Genomic DNA, 22,438 nt, shown 5'->3' with positions numbered 1-22,438 from the left:
CTCCCCCAACATTCTATGTACCCATTGATTTCCCACAATCCTTCCCTGCCCCCCTCACGATAGTACATATTCTGAGAGGTAGGCAGGAGGCCTGTGGGCTCTGCCAGAACGCCTCAGGGATTTTTTCCCCTCAGGCCTGGTGTTGCTTTTGAAGGTCTCTGGCCTGGGGCTGGGGGTTTCCCCCAATTCAGGTGATGATGTTCCCGGTGAGGGGGAATGCTGGTCCACCTGGGTCCTGTAGTTCTGGGGGCTCCCAGGACTTCCACCAGCTGAGGTAGTTCCGTTACTCAGGTCCAGATGTTGGTGGGGTCGGGATTGCTCCAATCCCCCTGGATTGGGAAATGCTTCCCTGATTATTGTGTCTCTCTGGACCCTCTGAGTGGACTCAGAGTCAGGTAGGGCCCCCTGAATGCTGCTGTCAAGTCCTTTTTCAGGTGCTCGATGCCTGAGCTGATCAATGTGTCTCCTCCACTGGAGGCCCCCCTCCACCCCTATGATGTAAGACAGTGGCCCTTTTCGCTCCACCACTTCCCCCTGCACCCATGCATCCCCAGAGCTGTAGTTCCTTGCCCACACAGATTCCCCCTTTGAAAATTCCCTGGTGACTTTTGGGTGGTATGTGACTGCTGCTACTCTGTCAGGGTGTAGTCTGTCCAGGGCGGTTGTGAGGCGCTGTCCCCAATGGAGTTCTGCTGGGCTCTTCCTGGTAGCAGTGCAGGGAGTGGTGTGTTGATGTAGTAAAAATTTGGCCAAGCATTGTTTCCAGTTCCCTTGGATGATGCGCTTCAATGCGTCTTTTGTGGTGTGCACCATGCATTCAGCCAAGCCGTTAGTCGAAGGGTGAAAGGGAGCAGAGGTGACGTGTCTAATCCCATAGGTCTTCAGAAAGGCCTGGAATTCCAAGGAGGTAAATTGTGGACCGTTATCAGAGACCAATACATCAGGAAAGCCATGAGTGGCAAAAAGCCCCAAGAGCACCTGGACTGTCCCTGTTGTGGTCATGCTACTCACAGGCACCACCTCCAACCATTTGGAGTGACTGTCTACCACTACCAAGAATGATTGACTGTGCAAGGGACCTGCATAGTCGATGTGTATCCTGGACCAGGGTGTGTGTGTTTCCTCCCATTTGTAAACTGGGGCGTGGGGCTGTGGTGGCCGCGATCTTTGACAGGCGTAGCAGCCTGCTACCTGGTTCTCAATATCCTTGTCCAGGCCCGGCCACCACAGATAACTTCTTGCCAACGCCTTCATCCGCACTACCCTCGGATGACCCTCGTGTAGTGAGTGTAATACCTTGTGTCTCAATGTTTGAGGTATGATGACCCGGCATCCCCACAATAGGCAGCCCCTGTGTGATGACAACTCATGCCGCCTGGTGAAAAATGCCGTGAATTCTGGCCCAGGAGATTTGTCCTGCCACCCCGTGCTCACCCACGTGGACCCTACTTAATATTTTATCTGTTGATGTTTCAGCTGCGATGTCTGTGGCACTGAGAGGACACTCTGGCAGATCCTGAATGTTCAGTATTTGAGCTGCAGGCACTGGGTCTGGTTCCGCATTGTTTAAAGGAAGTCTGCTTAGGCTGTCAGCATAGCCCATTTCCTTGCCCGGCTTGTGTACTAATTTACAGGAGTAAGCGGAAAGGAAAATGGACCACCGGAGCATTCTGGGTGACATGATCTGTGGGGTTTGCTTGTCTGTGGTGAACAGACCAAGTAACGGTTTATGATCTATAAAAATAGTGAAATCCCTACCATACAAATAGTCGTGGAATTTCTTTACTCCAGCAACTATTGCCAGGGCTTCTTTGTCTATTTGTGCATAATTCCTCTCAGCCACTGACAACGTCCTAGAGTAATATGCAAGGTGGCTCAATACAGCCCCCACTCCATAGGGGGATGCATCACAAGCAATGCAAATTGGTTTGGTCTCTATAAAGTGGGTAACAGTGGCATTGCTTGCCAGGAGGTTTTTTAGTGCCAGGAAGCTGGAGTCATGTGTTTTTGTCCAGTTCCATGTGGAGTGTTTGTCCAATAACCTGTGCAAAGGTTCAGCAATAGATGCCTTGTGGGGTAAAAAAACGTGATAAAAGTTAAGTAACCCCAGGAAGGCTTGCAGCTCCGCCTTATTTTTTGGTGTGGGTGCCTCTTTGATTGCTTTCACCTTAGATGCTGCGGGGTGAACTCCCTGAGCATCAATTTTAAACCCCAAAAATTGCGTCTCTGGCACCCCAATGCTGCACTTATCCCTCTTTAGCTTAAGGCCAGCAGCACGGAATCTACCCAAAACTGCCTGCAGACTTTCTGCCAGAACCTCCTCTGAGTCCCCTGCTATAAGAACATCGTCAAAGTACGGGCAGACTCCCAGTATACCCTTTAGCGTATGCTCCATCACCTCTTGAAAGATGCCTGGAGCTACACTAACTCTGAACTGCAACCGGTCTACCCGGAATGCCCCCTTGTGGGTGACTATCGTTTGTGCAGCAGCGGCCTCTGGGTTGACCGGGAGCTGCAAGTAAGCTTGAGCAAGATCCAGTTTGGCAAAGATTGCGCCTCCCTGGAGTGATGCAAGGATGCTGCTGACTGTAGGCACTGGGTATGCATGTGGGTTTAACGCTTTATTGATTGTGCATTTATAATCAGCGCAAATTCTGACGTCACCATTTGCCTTGAGAGGCGTGACAATGGGGGTTTCCCACTCTGCTCCCTCGACTGGATGCAGCACCCCCTGCGCCATGAGCTTGTTGAGTTCCCACTCTATTTTGTGTTTTAATGCGAACGGTACCCTCCGTGGTTTTATTTTGATGGGTTGTATGTTGGGGTTCAATTTGAATGCAATTGGTGGACCTGTGTATTTTCCCAGCGTTCCATCAAACACGTCTGCAAAAGCTTTGCACACGGACTCGATGCTGTGCACTTGTGACTGTGTCTGGTGAATTCCGATAATGCGAATTCCCAGTGCTTTGAACCAGCTCAACCCCAGCAAGCTAGTCCTTTGCCCCTTGACCACTAGGACGTCCAAAGGCCCCTGGAACTCCCTGTACCTCACAGGAAAGGTAGCCTCCCCCCAGACTTGTATTGAGGAATTCTGAAAATTGGTGAGGTTGATGCTAGATGGTCTCAGGGGAACCTGCTGGCCACTCCGGCTGCAAATTAACTTATAGGTCTCGTACGAAATGATTGAGACAGCAGAGCCGGAGTCCAGCTCCATTTTACAGGGAACCCCTTGGAGATGCACTACTAGCTTAATTTTGGGGCTGAGTGGCTGATGAGCCCCCGTATTACACACCGCCCCTTTGCTCTCTGTGTGGCTGATGGACACGATGCATTTCGGAGCCCCAGTACCTGATGCCAGGTGAGCTTCAGCATCCACCTCGAGCAGCGTGTCCCGGCTCTGGCTCCGGCAAACGGACGCGATGTGTCCCGTCTTGCCACACGCTTGACATTTGGCTGTTCTGAACTTGCAGGCGGAACGATGATGGTTTCCCCCACAGCCGGCACATTTCTGCTTGGTCGAGCCGCACTTGCAACTGGAGCATTTCCTGTCCTGGCCGTTGGCCACAGCTATGGTCCGTTGACCCCTCGGGCTATCGCGTTGTCCCATCGGGTAGGAGGCTCTGAGCTGTAGTGCGTCCACCTCCAACTCCAGACCGTCCATGCTGCTTCCTCCAGCCCCGTGCGTTTGATGGACGGTGATACCCTGGTTGCCTTGGTTGGTCTCAGTTTGCTCTGGCTTCTCAGCTAATTCCCAGGCCAGTACTTCCTCCTGTACTTGCTTGAGGGTCAGCCCTGGTCTGGCCAGCAGCTTCTGCCTCAGTTTTCGATCCCTGAAGCTGAAGACAATTCTGTCCCGCAACCTCCTTTCTAAGTTGTCGAAGTTGCAAAGGCGAGCCACCTGTCGGACTGCCACCATGAATGCTGACCCCAACTCACCCAGCAGCTGGTTCCTCTTTACAAACTGGAACGTCCATGCCATTTCCGACATGTGCGGGTTAAAGTGCTGATTCAGTTTGTCAATGAGGTCATCGTACTTCATCTCCCCGATGGCCGTGGGTGAACACAGACCCACTGCCAGTTTATAAATGTCCTTTCCGCATGTGCTGAGTAGGGCTGCCACCTTTATCCTGTCCTCAGTAATGCAGTTTACTATGAAGTAAAACTCTAGTTGCCCCACGAACGATTCCCATTCTTCAGGCTGGGCGCTATTGAAAATGGGAGCTAACCCGACCGGTGCCAAGGGAGCTTGACCGACCTGAGCCGTGGGAGCCTGACCGTCCTGAGACATCTCGAGCGATCTGATCAATCCTGTCCTGATTCAGGCAACGATTCCCCTGCCAGACAGGGTGTCCTACCGCCCTTCAGAACAGGATCCCACCTTCGCCGCCAATTGTTGTGTCGGTTCGGTAATCAGAGAGATTCAGACTTCAGGCGTGCAAAGACTTTATTTGGAGGAAATGTGGTCCAGAAAGAGGGAACAAAGGGTACCAGTCCTCTTTTATACCTGGCCAGGTGAATACCTGGCCAATATAGTTAAGCCCCTGCTTCCCGCCGGCAGGTCAGCCAATCCCTTTAAATCCGGCTCTCCCGCCGAACGCTGTCCCTTTAAATCCTGCTTTCCTACTGAACGCTGTTCCTGCCCGGAGCTGTCCAGCTCCGTGACTTCTTCTGTAGCTGTCACACGTGTATGCTATGCTGCATACACTACAAATAGTAATAGGCGCCTTGGGTGCAATCCCAAAACAACTGGAGCACCACTTGAACACTATTGGCATTGACAAATTCGCCATTAGTCAATTGCAGAAGGCGGCCTTACTAGGAACTGCTTCCATCCTGTGACGATATCTGTAATACCATCAAACATCCACATCTGCCTATCCCAGGTCCTTGGTAAGGACTCGATAGGTAGACAAAAATGCCAAATCCAGTCTGAACATCTGGCTGACTGTGCAATGATCAATAATAATACAGTTGGAAGGGACCTTGGAGGTCTTCTACTCCAACCCCCTGCTCAGGCAGGAACCCTATACCATTTCAGACAACTGGCTGTCCAGTCTCTTCTTAAAAACTTCCAGTGTTGGAGCATTCACAAATTCTGGAGGCAAGTTGTTCCACTGATTAATTGTTCTATCAGGAAATTTCTCCTTAGTTCTAAGTTGCTTCTTTCTTTGATTAGTTTCCATCCGTTGCTTCTCGTCCTGCCTTCAGGAGAATAGCTTGACTCTTCTTTGTGGCATCCCCTGAGATACTGGAACACTGCTATTATGTCCCCCATTGTCCTTCTCTTCATTAAACTAGACATACCCAATTCGAGCAACTGTTCTTTATATGTTTTAGCCTCCAGTCCCCTAATCATCTTTGTTGCTCTTCTCTGTACTCATTCTAGAGTCTCAACATCTTTTTTACATTGTGGTGACCCAAAACTGGATGGAGTATTCCAAGTGTGGCCTTACCAAGGTGTTATAAAGTGGTATTAACACTTCACGTGATAAATTACTTTAGCTAACATCTTATTCTTTTTTTTCTCTCTGCTATGTATTAAATTTAACTACAAAAAAGAAAAGGATGATGAATATCAATGTATGTTCGTGTTTTCATTCCAGTAGTGAAAACTATAACTACAATTTTAAATCCAAAACAAGTTAAGAAATTTAAAAGGTTGATAGGCTGTCAGGTATGATTCTATTATCTTACATGCATACACATCTTTTACAATTTATAAAATTTTCACAATCTGGTTAAAAAAAAGTCTGAGTGTGTTTTTAAGCCTATGGAGATTCTCAATCATCCAGGTGATGATTGTCCCCAAAGTGCTTTTTCCAAAGGATAACTGGACTTTCTTATTTTTTTCCTTTGAAAACATTTCACCTCTTATCCAAGAAGCTTCTTCAGTTTAGTGAAACATTTTCTAACGACAAAACACCAAGAAAGTACAGTTGCTTTTGGGGGGGGGGGAAACATCTTTGGGACAAGCATTTTTTTATGCACACATATAAAGAAACAGAGAGATAAAGATAGAAATACAAAGAAGTAATACCACAAGAACCTGGCTATTTTTCAATAAGACATATCTACGCTACCCAGCTATTATAAAGGTAATTACAATGCTGGTTTATGTAAAACTATAAATTAGTGAAACAGCCTATTATACATTACAAGTAGCTTGCATTTTTTTTTCAGAAATCTTCCAAACCTGTACATAATTGAGTAGTTTCACATAGCACAGGTAAAAGAACTAAGAAACACGATGTAAAAGGTATAAATAACTGCAGGCTATGAGTCCTTTCAGAACTCTTTGACAGTTCAACGTTCATTCCTAATTCTGCCTGAAGGCCACATGCAGACTAAAAACATCTGCATTTACACATCCAGACTTGTACATGAATTTAGATCCAACCTACATACCCTTTCACAACAGAGATTTTTTCTCTCAAATTCATGGGATTCCAAATGGTCATTCAGCAAAGCAGAAGAGTAAAGCAAAAACTGACACATGCCTCATTTTATCTAAAATATGATACAGCAGACTACATAGCTAATTATTAAGAATCTATCTTTCCTTTCATTTTTTTAAAACATTACTACTGCCTGAAACATAACTAATAGTATCATATACTGTAAGTATACATCATCTTATATCAGTATCATGAAGATGCTGCTTTCAACAAATTGCAATATGAAAGTTGAGGTCATTGTAAATTAATTTATGTAAGGGACTCCTTCAGACTAGATACACTATGTACCAACCATTCAATTTTCATTTATTGTGAGCCAGAACAGCATGTGGCTTTTTTTAAAAAAAACATACCAAGCAAGTAAAAAGTAGTGGACAAGGACTAAAACCCCTTGAACTGTCTATAAATAATAGCCAAGTGCAAAGACATAATAACAGATTTGCTTCTTGAAAATATTTCCATTCAAGCACATTGCTACAACTACGAGACATTTACTAGTTGTTTAACTACTAGCTTGGCATTTCATTTCTGCCAGTTTTAACTCAAAAAAAGGAAGACAAAATTATATTATATTGGCATTTCAGTGTCGTCGAAACTCACATATTTTCAAGATGATTTTAGAACCAAATTTTATTGATTAATCGTACTATACACATGCTTTGCTTTATATTCTTCTCAGGTTTGTCAGATTTTGAACAGCATATACTCAACCTAAAAGAATCAAAACTTCATTCTAAGACATTTCAAATACTATACAAAATTTCATTATGTGGAAATGAATTAATATTAGTTCTAATTATAAATATTATATCCTGCTTCTTATATCTCACATTCATATTAAATGTCATTTTTCTGCCTTTGTGAACTCATGATTGTATGGTGAATATTATTTTATAAATAAAGCAATTCAATCATCCTGTTTCTAACTTACTCCATTTTTATCCTTTTACTAGTGTATTTGAAGATCCATACTCCTCAAAGAAAAAGTATATTGGGAAATAAATCACTGTACTTTTTAAAACATTAAACATGTCTACATTCCCATGCTAGCAATTATATCATGAAGCTATTACTCTTCAGTTTCTTTTGCCAAGCCTTTTAGCAAAAATATTAAATTCAGTTTAAGTACAATGATTGTTTAGAAATCCAATAAAGTTAACAGTGGAATGAAGAGATGAAACAGAAATGTTCTTCTCTTTTTATTACTTTTCTTAAAGAGTTGATGGTCATATCAGCTTGGATCCTATTGTGTATAACCAGTGGCATTCAGGAAAGAACTGCTGACTTCTAACAGCTTTGATTTTAAAAAAAAGACATTGTACCATACTACATATAGTTTCAAAGGGGCCCTAAACCCACAGAAGAGATTGTGGGGATGGAGAAGGAGCAAAAATGAGAAAGAATATGTGAATACATGAATAGAATTCAATTTACTTGCATGAAACTCTACAATTGCCACTAATTCACTTAATGTACAAAAGTTTGACAAGAGTTTCATGCAAGTAAATTGAATTGGCTAAGAAGGGGAAAACATATTTGTGCAAGTAGCTTTAATAACTCTCAATAGGGAAAACACAAATATGTTTTCCCCTTCTTAGCCATTCCAATGTTTTGCAACAGAAATTACAGTCTAATTAAATACAGGTACTAGAATTAGATATTAACATTTCTAACTAAGGCAACATCCATCAAAACTACCCAGGTATTTAAGTCAAAAATTTTATTCCTGCAAATCAGGATATAAATATAGGAATTATTTAGCTGACCATGTAAGTTTATGTGAATTTTAAAACCTGCTTTAATTGTTACATCTTTTAAATCTATGATGATTCTCTATTCCTTAGAAATAAAGCTGGAACATCAAACATGCTTTTCTAAATTTCTAAGAAGAAAAAATCAGATATAACCTTTACACAGCCCATAGGTCTCCCATTTCAACTTTCAGTTCATAATTGATTGGCAAACAAAATATAAATGTTAAACAATTTTTTTTCTCTAATAAAGCAAATCTCATGGACAATTGGATAAATCCATGTAAATATTAACAAACACAGATTAATTTGTCTGGATTAATGGCTGGCTGAATAAATATCTTAATTAAAAGTATATGTTGATATTGTTACTTTTGTATTATTACATATACCACTATTTCCCCCTTGCTGTTGGTTTTATGTTATTTTACTATTGGTGTTTTAAAGTGGCTTTGTACTTTAGGGTTTGTTTGTTTGTTAATCTGAGCTGAAGAATTATTGGACAATCTATGCATGTTAGAAATAAAGAAAATGAGGAAATAAAGATATAATTTACCTGTGGCCAAATAAATTATGTGGAAAAGCATTTCTTTTCCTTGTACCACATCAACAACCACATGAGAAAATCGGCTATTGTCCTCCATGAAGTAAGGAACTGGTGTGATGGGTTGGATCACTTCATGCATCAAAATAAATTTTTGGGCATCTTGGAGATTCCTCTCTGTCAGATTCAAATACAGGCCTTGATCCATGGTGCCACACTGAAAATGTATACATATAACACTGTTAACATTAATTCAAGATTTTAAGAACTTAAGACACATAGTATATGTATTGTGAGAGTATAGCAATCTAAAGGCTAACCCTTATAATAAGCTGTGCACAACTGACTGGTCATCCAGCTATATAATGTACTTCAATCTTTTTCTCATTAGCAGATTATCAATATATACTCTAAATTTCCACACATACAAATATATGAACAGTTGCAATGAAGATATCTCAAAAAAGAAATAACAGATAAGTGATGTTTTGCTCCTTTTACCCACATACCACAAACAAGAAGTACATAGCACACAGATATACTCTTTTATTTCTGTCCATCCTGGATAGGACCAGCAAGACTTGTAACTTAAAAGCACAATGGCCCCTCTCCTAGCCACAACTATAGTTATAATTATAAAGGGAGTCTCAGACTCTGTAAGAGAAGAACCCGGGGGCAGAGTCAAAAAAGAAATCAGCCTAGATTCTCTATGTAACACAAATGGATTAATTGCAACCCCTCTATAATTCTTTCACCCTTATCTAGCTGCACAACAGTGCTATTAGTTGAGTAGATTCCTGTACATAGGCATGAGTACTAATAAATCAGTTTAATTGGAATTTCACGTGTGGTCTTGATATTTCATGCTTCATAGGCCAGTGATGGCGAACCTTTTAGAGACCGAGTACCCAAATTGCAACCTAAAACCCACTTATGTATCGTCGGGTGCAGGGTGGGCGTCGCCCATTGGGTGGGTGTGGCCCATTGGGTGGGCGTGGCTGCAGTGGTAACGGCAGACTGGGTGGGACTAAAAAATTCAATTAACCAATTCCAACTTTGCGAGATCTTTTTCCCGCAAGAAGTTGAAATTGATTGATTTAATCTTTTTTTTTTTGCACACAGCAGCAGAGCCCTAAAGCGAAAAGATTTTATAAAACCCAGCTGAAGGCCTAGGACTGGGGTGACAGTGTGCGTGCCTATAAAGAGGGCTCTGCGTGCCACCTGTGGCACGCATGCCATAGGTTCGCCACCACGGTCATAGGCTCTTGTTTTTCCATGAGGACTTCGTTATGCATCTATTTTTTCCCACAGGAAACTCCTCCTCAAGAGTTAGGTTATTAGGGTTATAATTAAGATTACCATTGTATTTTAGCCCTCAAGGTCTTGCTTTGTTTCAAAAGAGTACAAAATTGAAAAAGAGGGGTGGAAATCCAACTTTGTTCCTGGATGTCAAGAGGGTAATTGTGAGAAAGTTTTTCTTTTTTTTTACTCAATTTTACTTCATACTCTAGTCTAGTTCTATCCCCTGGAGAAAGCTGATCTGGCAACAGTGATCCATTAATGTCCTTTGTACATTAATATAGCACATATCACAGGAACCGCCCCCACAGTGTATTTTTCAACTACAGTTGCTGTAAAATTCTTAACCAGATTGCTTATCGGTGTCACAGTTTATACATCATCCTAATACCAGTTCTACATCAGTTGTACAAGTTTTCAGTTTGTTTGTAGCCCAAGTTAAAGTGTTGATTCTTCTTATTAAACCATAAATAGTTTAGGACAAGAAAACTGAAAGCTCGTTTCCACACATATTGTACAGTTTACAGTTTATGTCTAGGGTCATGCTATATATCTAAGAATAAAAAGAATCTAGGCAATGGAACCACAGAATGATGAGTTTTTAGCAGTAGCAGATTGTGGAATACATTCCCTGCGTATGATAGGATAGATTAATCCAGACCTTCATAGCTTCCAGCAGGAACCAAAAATATCCCTGCTCAATGGACAATGTGTTGCCCGCCCAATGTTATCAGTTTGCAACTTACATCATCATTACCATGGATTTAAAGCTGTCAGTTAAATGTTAAATTCAGGGGGTGTTATAATTTTTACCATGTTTTTTTATTTCTCTATTGATCCCTTGTGATTGTAAATATTATAACTTCCTAAAACTGAGTGCAATTTGAAGGACATGCATACATTAAGAACACCTTTTTATTTTTATCTACCTGAAAATTAGGATTAGGGTTGGGATAAGGAAGCCAGGCAGAACGAGAGTTTTCTTGGTATTTGAATGGCCCACTAAAGACCTGAGTTATTGCAGTCATGTTGAATACACAAACAGCTGAAACGGCTACGCTGTTCCTTTAAAAAAAAACCAAAGAAATGGAGAAAAGAGATTATTTTTGATAGCCAATGCAAATTTTCTATAACACTTATAATTCTTTGCATCTCACCTCTGAATAGATAGAAGTATGGATCATGGTTATTAAGTTAGAATTTCCTAGAATAATAATACTGTAAGATCTAGAGCAATATCTCTGGAGGGACCAAGCTGAGAGAGGTTTCTTTATATTTTAACATTATTTTATAATTAACAATCTCATGGTATCTGAGATTATATAAATTATGCATTATGCAATTACTACTGAGTACATATCACATACATTACTTTGTTGTAAATTCTATAATAAGAGTCTCCAACATTGTACCTTTTCCTAAAGTAGCTTAGCTTTTTAAAAAGTATTGTGATATTGCTACATTAACTAGAATACAGCATGTAGATATTTATTCCTCAAAGAATAAAGTGAAGTCGTTTGGAAATTACCAGTTGGTTAGCTGAGGTGGCTAAAAATGTGGAGGTCTAAAATCTTGCTACACATACTTGGGCAAAAACCAAAACCCATCATCATAAAAATAAGCAAGGATAAACACTCTTCTGTTTAAAATATCAGATATTTTCTTACAACAATAATTTATGTATGTAAGCAGTAAGAATTATATCTTTCATTCTGAAATTATTTGCAAATTACCTAGGGTCAACCTTTCCCAATCTTGATATCCTCCAGATGTACAAGCTTCAGTTCCCCAAATTCTTAGCAACATCCATGTTGGCTTGGGAATTCTAGAAGCCCACACATCTGGAAGTTGCTCAGCCTGGAAACTGAGTACATGTTCATAGATTCCTTATGTCACTAGACAGCAGTATCTCTTTTGTGACAAAGCGGCATACCTGATTCTTAAATAAATGTTAAAGTGTTAAACTATAAGTGTTTAAGATCATTGAAATTAATAGCCTAGTTACTCAAAGGGAATACACTACATAATTGTAAGCTGATCAGCTAAGCAAGAATTCAACACACTGTACAGCTGTGAAACGAGAACAAATGACAAGCTAATTTGGTGATAAAAGCATAGGTAGGTTTAATTCAGCAGAATACAAGATTGAATGCGACGGTTTAGTAATATTCATAAAACATTTAGCTAAAGTAAACTAAAAGATATTAAATGCAGAATTAAAGTAGCTGAGTGAAGTATTTCCATTCTGTAATTCTTGCAATGAAATAACACCTTTTTCTTAAAGCAGGGAACAGATAAAAGCTAGAAGACTTAATAAATGTGTAATTAATTTAGACCAAATTGCCACATATATGCCTATAGAGAATGTACATAACCCCTAACTCAGTGCTGCTTAGATAGAACTTTAGAAAATAAATTATTCAAATAATACAAATATACTGGGCATCCAATTCCATATTGTTTCCTAGAGAATAGTCTGTTAAAAGTATTTAATTACTTCACTTGTACTCTGCCCATACTTGCATCCTGTATTCTACTAACTAACCCAAATAATAGTCCCAGCACTGTTCCCGCTTGACAGTTTCAAATACCAGCATTATTTTTCCTTTATAGTGTACATTGCACATGCCTTGCAAAGCCAGATTTTAGAGTTGAGGGTCCTGTATGAGGTCTCTAAAAATATGCAGTTAAATGTATCTGGGAGATTCCCTCCACTTACAAAGACCCATATTTGATTTCGCTCTCCCATAGAAATGTATTCTTTTTGCTCTTCATATCCTGGAACCTTCACATGCTGGAGAGCCATCTTACAGAATTGGGAGCAATAACTTATTCAATTTATACAAATTGGAGTACTGTGTAAGCAATATACAAATTGGAGTGCTGTAGAAATTTTAAAAATGCCTTCCTAGAGGTAGTCAGTCCCCAAATTTAGGATAACGTAAATTCCAAGAACTCCTCCACCAAGACCTGCTTCATTTATATTTCAAGGTGCTTAATGAATTGTCAGCCCATAGAAAAGCAAAAGGGGAATAAGACAAAGATATTATTTGATTCATTTTTGTGGCTATAAGTGAATATTATAACCATTATGAATGTTATGATTATTTGTTTTGCTGCAATACACAAATGAAGCTAGCTCTCTAAAAATCTTGTTTGTAGTATGTTGACTATCAGTCATGCAATGCATAAAATCAAACTGAATTGTGGAATAAGTTTATATTTAGATATATATACATATATAGATATATTTAGATATATATACATATATAGAAGGAGGGAGGGAGGGAGGGAGGGAGAGAGACAGAGACAGAGAGAGTCAATCCACAAGAGACCTAAAAGAAGATGGATCAACAACATGAGCAAGTATTGTGGGCCCAATTGGCAAAAGAAAGCTCAGGATTGTAGAGGTTGGAAACATGCAGAAGAGGCTAAAGAGACAATGGCTAAAATGATAATCAAGAATGATGATGATTATGATAGATACAGACATCCAACCATAAATAAAGGTAAGTAAAGAACTGAAAACAGAGGCAGTTTGGTGTAGTGCAGGGGTAGGCAACCTCGGCTCTTTTATGACTCATGGACTTCAACTCCAGAATTCCTGAGTCAGGGGACTCAGGAATTCTGGGAGTTGAAGTCCATGAGTCATAAAAGAGTCGAGGTTGCCTACCCCTGGTGTAGTTGTTAAAGCATCGGGCTAGAAACTGGGAGTTCTAGTCCCATCTGAGACAGGAAGCCAGCTGGGTGACCTTGGGCCTGTCTTTCTCTCCCAGCCCTAGGAAGAAGGCAGTGGCAAATCACTTCTGAAAAAAACTGACTTTCAAATGCCAGACAGCCAGAAGGAAATAAACATACTATAGAATACCCTTGACACTACCAAAATAATCAGGAAATTTGCCGTCATTTGAATCAGAAAACTATCAATTCACAGTGACTTCACTGGTTTCCAACTGATTGTTACATAAAATTTAAAATGTTAGTCATTACTTTTAAATATCTTAGAAAGATCTGATTGTTCAGATTTTTGAGAAAGGGCTTGTAAGAGAAAAGGCCCTGCAATGTGTCTCCAGAAGCAACTGTTTGTACGACTATGACAAGAGTTACTCCATCATGGCATTCGTCCAGGTTCAACTGCCTGTCTTGAGTGGTCTGGACTCTTTCCTGGATGCATTTTCATGGTGTGATGAAAACAATACTTCATAGGATATCTCACCCAGTTGAATATTCTCCTACAATTTATAGTATTCAATGTTGCAATACAAGGCTTGTTTTCTTAACTTCTTTGTATATTTAAAAAAAATTAAACCACATTTACTAATGGAACTGTTGTCTTGAAAATTAATTCATTAATGTGGCGGATGCCAATATTTTTCAGTATATAATAGTCTCCATTTTTGCCAGTAGTTACCATCTTGTCAAATTAAAAGTTCAAACAAACAAAGCTTTTAGGCTTGAAAAACTCACATTCTTCTAGTTGTTAGGGTTTTTACCCTTCTAAAAGTGATAAATATATAATCATTTTCTACACTTTTTCAAAAATCTTTATCTTAGACTTTTTTTAATTATGGGTTTGTTTTCAAGATTGCCCACTCCTGGCTATAAATAGATTTCCTCCCCAAGTTAATTTTGAATATTCTAGAAAGAAAATACTACATAAACTACATACACATTAGTGGTAAAGATCCCGTAGATTAATTCCAGTTCTGGCAGGAAGAACGTACTCTGTAATTCATTGTAGTAAAATGGAATTTCTCCAGGGTGGGAGCAATTCAAACGCGCTTTCATGAAGGTGGTCCAAGTATCTTCCAGCAAAAATCTGCCACCAATGTCATTCTTACAAACTCGAGCAGTACGAGAAAAAACTATTTTCCCACAGTCATGTTCCACTGCGTTCTCTCGGAAGAAAAAGTAGATGAAGTTTCCAATGTCATATGAAGACACAAAATTTGGTTCTGGAATATATTTTGTAAAACAAAAATTGAGGAAAATAACTTTGCTCCTTAAACTGACTCCATCCATCTACACACACGTACCTAGAATTCATGCAATAGGCTACTGTTTTTGCTCCCCCTAATACCTTTCCTTAAACTCCAACTTTTATGTAACATTTTTTGAAATTTCCATTCCTGAACTCAACAAGAGTCCACTTACATCTGTCTGTTTTAGTATGACGCCCTTTTTTTCTGCCAAGATTATGTTCATTCAAATAATGCCAAGATTAAGCACAATAATTTAGTAATACATATAGGTTGTACTAACTGTCCAAATACTACCAATGATCTCATTAGTTACAGTTATAGGGAGTCCTTGGTGAACTGTGGTAATTCAGATGGGGAACTCTATCGTTAAGCAATGCAGTTGTAAACTGGAATGTCATGTGACTGCACTGATTTACAATGGCAATTCTGGCCATTCTAGTTGCCATTATTAGGTGAGCTTCATGTGATAATTAGGCGGCCGGCGTCAACTTCCCTCCGTCCAGTGCGCTCCCACAGAGAGGGCCTCCTCAGGGTGCCTCCGATCAAAGAATGTCAATTGGTGGCCCCCAGGGGGAGAGCGTTCTCTGTGGGCGCGCCAGACCTATGGAACCGCTTGCCGGTTGAGCTCCGGACGGCCCCCGACCTTCGCTCCTTCCGGCGCGATCTAAAAACGTATCTATTTGAGCAGTCTGACCTGGTCTGATGGGTTAGGGTTGGGGTTTTAAATACGTTTTAATTATTGTTTTAACCTTGGGCATTTATTTAATTGCTTTTAACTTTTGTATCCTGTTTTGTATTTATTGCCCTGTACACCGCCCTGAGTCCTTCGGGAGAAGGGCGGTATAAAAATACAATAAATAAATAAATAAAATAAATAAATAATTAGACATGACATCACCATTTGCAATCTCCTGCCAGCTTCCCAATTGACTCAGCTCGTCGGAAGTCAGCAGTGAAGGTTGCAAATGGCTATCACCTGATCACACTGAGTTATTCTAACTGCAAGGTTGCCAAGTGCTCAAATTGTGAACATGTGACTATAGGAATGCTATAATAGCTGCAACTAGGAGGGCTAGTTGTAATTCTCCACATTCAGCATGGACAAAGCAGCATTAAGTTGTAAAAATGAAGCTTTTTCCTTCAAAATGAATAAGTGGAAGTTCTTAAAACAAAGCGTTTCCTAGCCAGAAAAAAAAGTGTCTTCCGTATACTCACCATTGAGCCATTTAGAGTTGTACTGTGCAGTCCGAAGTGGAGGGAAAATACCCAAACTGCGATAAATTGCAGGATCTCTCCCTGGAAAGTCCATGACCGTTGCTGCATACAACTCACCAGTGCTTGCAAGGAGAGCCGTAGAATTGTGCTGAGGGCTATAAGGACAGCGTGCCATGCCACTGATCTGATCATGTGTCTCTTCCAGGTTGCTTAGCTTCATCAGAATATTGGGGAGAGGAAGAATTATTACAAACTGCATTACAGAACATGAAGCCCACAAATCCTGAACACAAACTGAAGAATTTATTTGTACACGTGTCCTGCTTTTGGTCAGGAACTCCTTCAATTTCCACCCATATCAACCCTGAATTAACTATTATATAACTCTAACTCTATTCTTATATTAAATACAAAAATATACACATACACACACAAATAACTGGAAGAAAAAAACTGACTTCTAATGTGAAGAATCAAAAATGATGTCTTAAAGTACATTCTTATCAATATAGACTTCTTACTAGCTTTAGGGACTACAAGTTCCATAAAGGGTTATATACCTACAGTACACTAGATCTCATTCAACCCATACAGATTTACTGTTCACAATGACCATCACATAGGTGATCTCTACAACATGTTCACTATTCAAAATATGCAGATTTATTAATTTATTGGCCAGGTTTCGGAAGAACATTGGGGGTTGCAAGAGGAAAGGAAATTGCTTGCTCCTTGCTTCCACTGCAGGAGCTCAGTCAATAGAACTCCAGCCAAACTACAAAATATTGAAAATTATTATTTTATTAAGTGAATCAATTCACTCCTTCCATCTTAGACACACTATTCAATTAAACCACAATATAAATAAATATGGTATCATAGCACCTTTAAAGCAATCTACTAGCATTCAGGTTTTGCAGGATATGGTAACAAACATTGGAGAGAAAATCATAATATTAGAGAAGATTACCCTTTTCCACTTCTAGTCACTCCTCCTTGAAAATGCCACCTATACCACAATAAGGCTTTAAAATAGCCTGAGCTATCATAAATTAAGCTTATTTTGAAGCTTTATTATAAACAATAGGAACTCCTTACCAATATCGTAGGACTGGGCAGCAGAAGTTTTCATTATCCAGAGTATCTCCCTCTTTGGAATGTCCTCCATGGCCATGATGCTTAAAACAGTCACAATATTCAGGTTGGGCTATTTTAAAGCCTTACAGGACAGGGGAAATTTCTAATCTCAGAACAGCTATAGATCAGACTCCATGAAAGAGACCATGGCAGACCAGAGAATTTCTCATCCTAAATATAATTAATGAAGAAATTCCCAGGTTTCTTTGCTGCTTTTTTTCTTCAGCCAGTATATTGGTAATAACATTCTCAAGTCTCTGTTGATATAATATTGGTAATTATAGAACGGATGAAATACTGGAAATTATGCATTACAGTTGCATTACATTATGCAGCCGATAGATGGCCACCTAGTGCAAAATGGAGAGTACCCAATTTATCTGCATTTGTACAAGAAATTCCACAATCATAGAAGTCTTCTTACTGAATTATGAAATCTACAGTACTGTAGTGCAGATCCACTCATATTCTTACCGTCCGATTAGTGCAAATGGGTGTAAATGCATTAGTTCCGCATGCAAACAGTCTATCACCACCAATCAGGAGAACACGAATATAATTCTGGCACTCTTCCTGCCAAAGCAAAGTATATTATTAGTATAATGATATATATTAAGAAACTTCTATATAGTCAGAATTTATTTACAATTGATTCCTAATGACAGCAACACAATCCATCAATGTGTTCTGTAAGCACTAATACATCAACATATATACTTATTACAACAGCTGTTGATTACAAATTACAGCAATGATCATTGTGCAGTAGGAGTATGTGTGGACTTATATAGAAAAAGAACATTCTGTTATCTGACGCTGCCACTTCATTTATTACAAAGACTTTAAAATTTACATTAAATGTCAAAAATGTATAAAGATATTTCAAATACATGTTGGAATTGTAAATGTAAAGAAGGGATTTTTTTACCCTCTCTGATGGACTTGCGACAAAGCAAAAAAAATATTGGAGTAACATTTACATCTTAAACAGAAGATTCTTAAAGGGAATATAAAGATAAAGCCAGAGACTTTTCTTTTAGGCTTAATGGACAAAGAACATGAACAAAAATTTGGCACTTAGTTGATATGTTTTAATTCCAACAATGGATGACTGGCTGGAAAAACTGATGGAATTAGCAGAGATGTCTAAATTGACTGCCTTAAACAAAGAAAAGAATATAGCTAACTTTGTTTCCATCTGGAAACCACTTCTGGACTTCGTGTTTGAGGTGAAAAAATGAAACTTTGACTTTGGGTTTTGCTGATTAGATAGGTTTAGCATTATAGAAATGGCTAGTGTATCTTATTATGTAAAAGTAAAAACTTGAGGCTGTATGGTATTATCTTATTCTACTGCGCTAAAAAGAGCTGGAAGTCAATGCCTTTTTTCTTTTTTCCCTTTAACCCTACACTTTTTTTCTCTTCCCCTTTTCCTCCCCAGTTTCCCACTGTTTTTCATTTTTTCTTTGTATTTTATATTTTGATAAACTAATACAAAACCTGAAACATAAGCCTCTTCATTTATTTTACTACACAAATTTTGTAACTGTTTAGAATGCAGCACTTTAATTCTTTAATTCAGCTTTAATTCTTTTTCATATATTCTTTTATTCAACATAGCTTTCTATAAACACAGAGATGATATATGAACCAGTCCTAATAAGCCACCAAATAATTCTGCAGAAATTTGCCAATATTAAGGGTAATTTTTAAGAAATGTTGGAGAACTGGTAAAATACTACACCATCATAGAACAAATATTGTCCAAAGATCTCCTTGGCAGCCTTTTTGAGGGTTAGGGTTTTGTTTTATTTTGACTGATAAGAGTTTTATATTTTTTTTACAGTTGTAAACTACAGGGAGTCTGTATGAAGAAGGCAGTATAAGAAAATCAATCAATCAATGACTCAGTTTTGCACCCAACAGCTACACCAAGCAGCTGATTTCATGTCAATATTAAACAGACTTTAGGGATTTGCAGAATTCTGTAAAACAGGCATGTCAAACTCGCGACGTCATGTGACGTCGCGCGACGTATCTGAACTTTTTCCCATTGCCGAAAATGGGATGGGCACGGTTTCTCCGTGACGCTCTGGCCCGTGGGCCGGCAGTTTGACACCCCTGCTGTAAAATGTTTTAATGTAGAGATATTCTGGCCAAATGCCTTCCTTTGACATCCATTTCAAGGTCAGATGTCTTTCAATAAGGTCAGAACAACTTGTTCCTAAGTTGGAACATCTCTGATGAAGCTGTTCCAGCTGAGAATAATGGATGTTAAATTTTCTGAAAGTTTTCACCTTGTTTTATTTGCACACCTTTATTCAATCAGCCCAATTTCTATCTAAAATAGGAAAGTACAGGTTTTAGAGTGAGCTTATAAACTTCAGATTACAACTATATTTGTGCCAGGATCACCAGGCTGAAAGGATTGAACAATAACATCACTGTTGCCCAGGAGATGCCCAGTTGGGGACTCCTTTCAGGTCCCCATTAAGTTGCCCCACTGAATTTGTACCCATCTGTCTACTTGCAGTTGCCTGCTTTCAAACAGCTGGGTTGGCAGGAGTTGGAGTGTATGATGGCAGCTCACCCCACCCTGTGGCAGCAACTAGGTCTCAAAGGCAAGCTTGCCGATCATCAGCCCAGCATCCTAACCTTGTGAGCCACCACACTCCACATCTTCAGATAATCTCAATGATTACACAGAGGTATTGATGATGACTAGATGACCTCCAAGGTCCCTTCCAAATTATTATTATTATTATTATTATTATTATTATTATTATTATTATTATTATTATTATTATTATTATTGTTATTGTTATTGTTATTGTTATTGTTATTGTTATTGTTATTGTTATTGTTATTGTTATTGTTATTGTTCAGAAGAAGAAGAAGAAGAAGAAGAAGAAGAAGAAGAAGAAGAAGAAGAAGAAGAAGAAGAAGAAGAAGTTGGAAGGGACCTTGGAGGTCATCTAGTCCAACCCCCTGCTCAGGCAGGAAACCCTATACCATTTCAAACAAATGGCTGTCCAGTCTCTTCTTAAAAACTTCCAGTGTTGGAGCATTCACCACTTCTGGAGGCAGGTTGTTCCACTGGTTAATTGTTCTAACTGTCAGGAAGTTTCTTCTTAGTTCTCGGTTGCTTCTCTCCTTGACTAGTTTCCATCCGTTGATTCTTGTCCTGCTTTCAGGTGCTTTGGAGAATAGCTTGACTCCCTCTGCTTTGTGGCAGCCCCTGAGATATTGGAACACTGCTATCATGTCACCCCTCACCCTTCTCTTCATTAAACTACACATACCCAATTCCAGCAACCGTTCCCTATATGTTTTAGCCTCCAGTCCCCCAATCACCTTTGTTGCTCTTCTCTGTACCATTTCTAGAGTCTCGACATCTTTTTTACATCGTGGTGACCAAAACTGGATGCAGTATTCCAGGATATTAGCCCTATTACTAACAGCCTTCAAATGCCATTTTCAGCTTGTTTGTTTTCAGTCTTTAAAAAAAGCTATAACCTTTTATTCTACAGGCATGTTTCTGGTTTTTTTGTTGATGTTGTTGTTGTTATTTTCCTTGAAAATCCTGCGTTGTGTCTATCCGTTGAGCATTCTTGGCATGAAAATTCACAATAAAAGTCCAGAAATCATAGTAAATCCAGAAGGCAGAACATTGGGAATAACTATTACACGTAATACGGATGCAGTTTTATCATATCCAAGACAGCTAGAAAAAAGAAATAGCAATATTTTAGATAGAGAAAACTGATTAAGGACTTACCGTTGATTTTCCTTTACTATAGCAAGCTTTTTTAGTAGTCTCATCACAATGCCATTCCACACCCTAATATTCAGAAAAAATAATGGTTATTTCTTCATAAAATAAAATAAAATCTGATATTTCCATTGAAAGATAATAATTTTCTACTGAAATCCACCACATCAATGTCAAATTAGAAAGAAAATCAAAAATTATGATACAGACTGAAATGAACATGCAGCATATTTGTTGATTTATGATCAAACTACAGAAGATAGGGATTAACAATGTTCTTTCATTGTCCCTGTTCAATTATGAAAGTAAAATCATTTACTGAAAGAATGTTTATGTCTGTCCTTCCAATTGCCTACTACCTATTCTTTTTCTCCTCAGTCTCACTTCGATGTGGAAGTTCTTGGCCAGGTTGAATGAAAGGCCTGAATTAATTATAGCAAAGGAACTCAAGAGTGGGCTGAAACTTCAGCTTTTCTTGGCTTTTCACCACTTGAATGCACACCCCTGGTTCTATTTCACATGTGAAAATGGCAGACAAAATGTGCCTCTTGTGTGAGAGACAAATATTACTACACTATTCTTTCCAAATTATATCGTGACAGCTTACAATATATTAAAACTATTAAACCATGAAAGAAAAATAAAATGAAAGTAATAGGATACACATATATGGGCATCTGTAAAGTTATATATGAGTTTTAGCCATACATAGGTTCTTCAGAGATAATTGGACCTTTTTTTTCCCCAGGAAGGTATTCCTCAGATAAAGCAACTGCTCTTAAAATATCTATTCCATTTGACAGTGAAAGGACCCAAAGCAAAACATCCACAGGTAAATTTAGCATCCAGGCAGTTTTATAATGGGTGGGTGCATATGTTTAAGTGATTGTTATCTCAAACAGTTTAGGTAAGCACCAAAACTTTAAAATAGTCTTGATTTCCCCCCCCCCCAACTGATAAAATATGTTCCAAAGAAATTTAAGTCTAGAAACTGCACTTTATATTACCAGCAGCAATCCTCAAATACAAGAGCCATTTTTGAGATTTGCAGAAGACTAATCAGAAGATTAACAAAGTATCATCCCAATATGAGAAAAATCACCACCAGCATAGCTCTAATTCATGTGACTTAAGCGACAAGTAGAAACAGAAAATACCAATGACACACCGCTACAAATGTTTGAATGATCTTTCTTGACACCTCTTATGGTTCATCAAAATCATATATAAGATAAAACTTGGCAGGAGCTTCATAACAAAGATGCTATTAGCGAGGTAATAAT

At 39.1% G+C, this 22,438-nt stretch overlaps 1 protein-coding gene across 1 annotated transcript in view; it reads right to left on the bottom strand.

The window, feature by feature from the left end:
• SEMA5A (semaphorin 5A) overlaps positions 1-22,438 on the bottom strand; it is a 209,796-nt gene that overhangs the window by 56,710 nt on the left and 130,648 nt on the right. Inside the window, exons 5-10 of the mRNA XM_081324008.1 lie at positions 21,162-21,224; positions 17,858-17,956; positions 16,247-16,460; positions 14,719-15,004; positions 10,979-11,114; positions 8,763-8,967 (exon numbers count right to left, since the gene is read on the bottom strand). Of these exons, the coding sequence (XP_081180134.1) occupies positions 8,763-8,967; positions 10,979-11,114; positions 14,719-15,004; positions 16,247-16,460; positions 17,858-17,956; positions 21,162-21,224 (1,003 nt within the window). The remainder of the gene's footprint in view (positions 1-8,762; positions 8,968-10,978; positions 11,115-14,718; positions 15,005-16,246; positions 16,461-17,857; positions 17,957-21,161; positions 21,225-22,438) is intronic.

This window comes from Vipera berus (genome assembly GCF_964194415.1).
Source record: "Vipera berus genome assembly, chromosome: 3".
Classification (NCBI taxonomy): domain Eukaryota; kingdom Metazoa; phylum Chordata; class Lepidosauria; order Squamata; family Viperidae; genus Vipera; species Vipera berus.
This window is presented reverse-complemented; position numbering and strand designations above follow the sequence as displayed.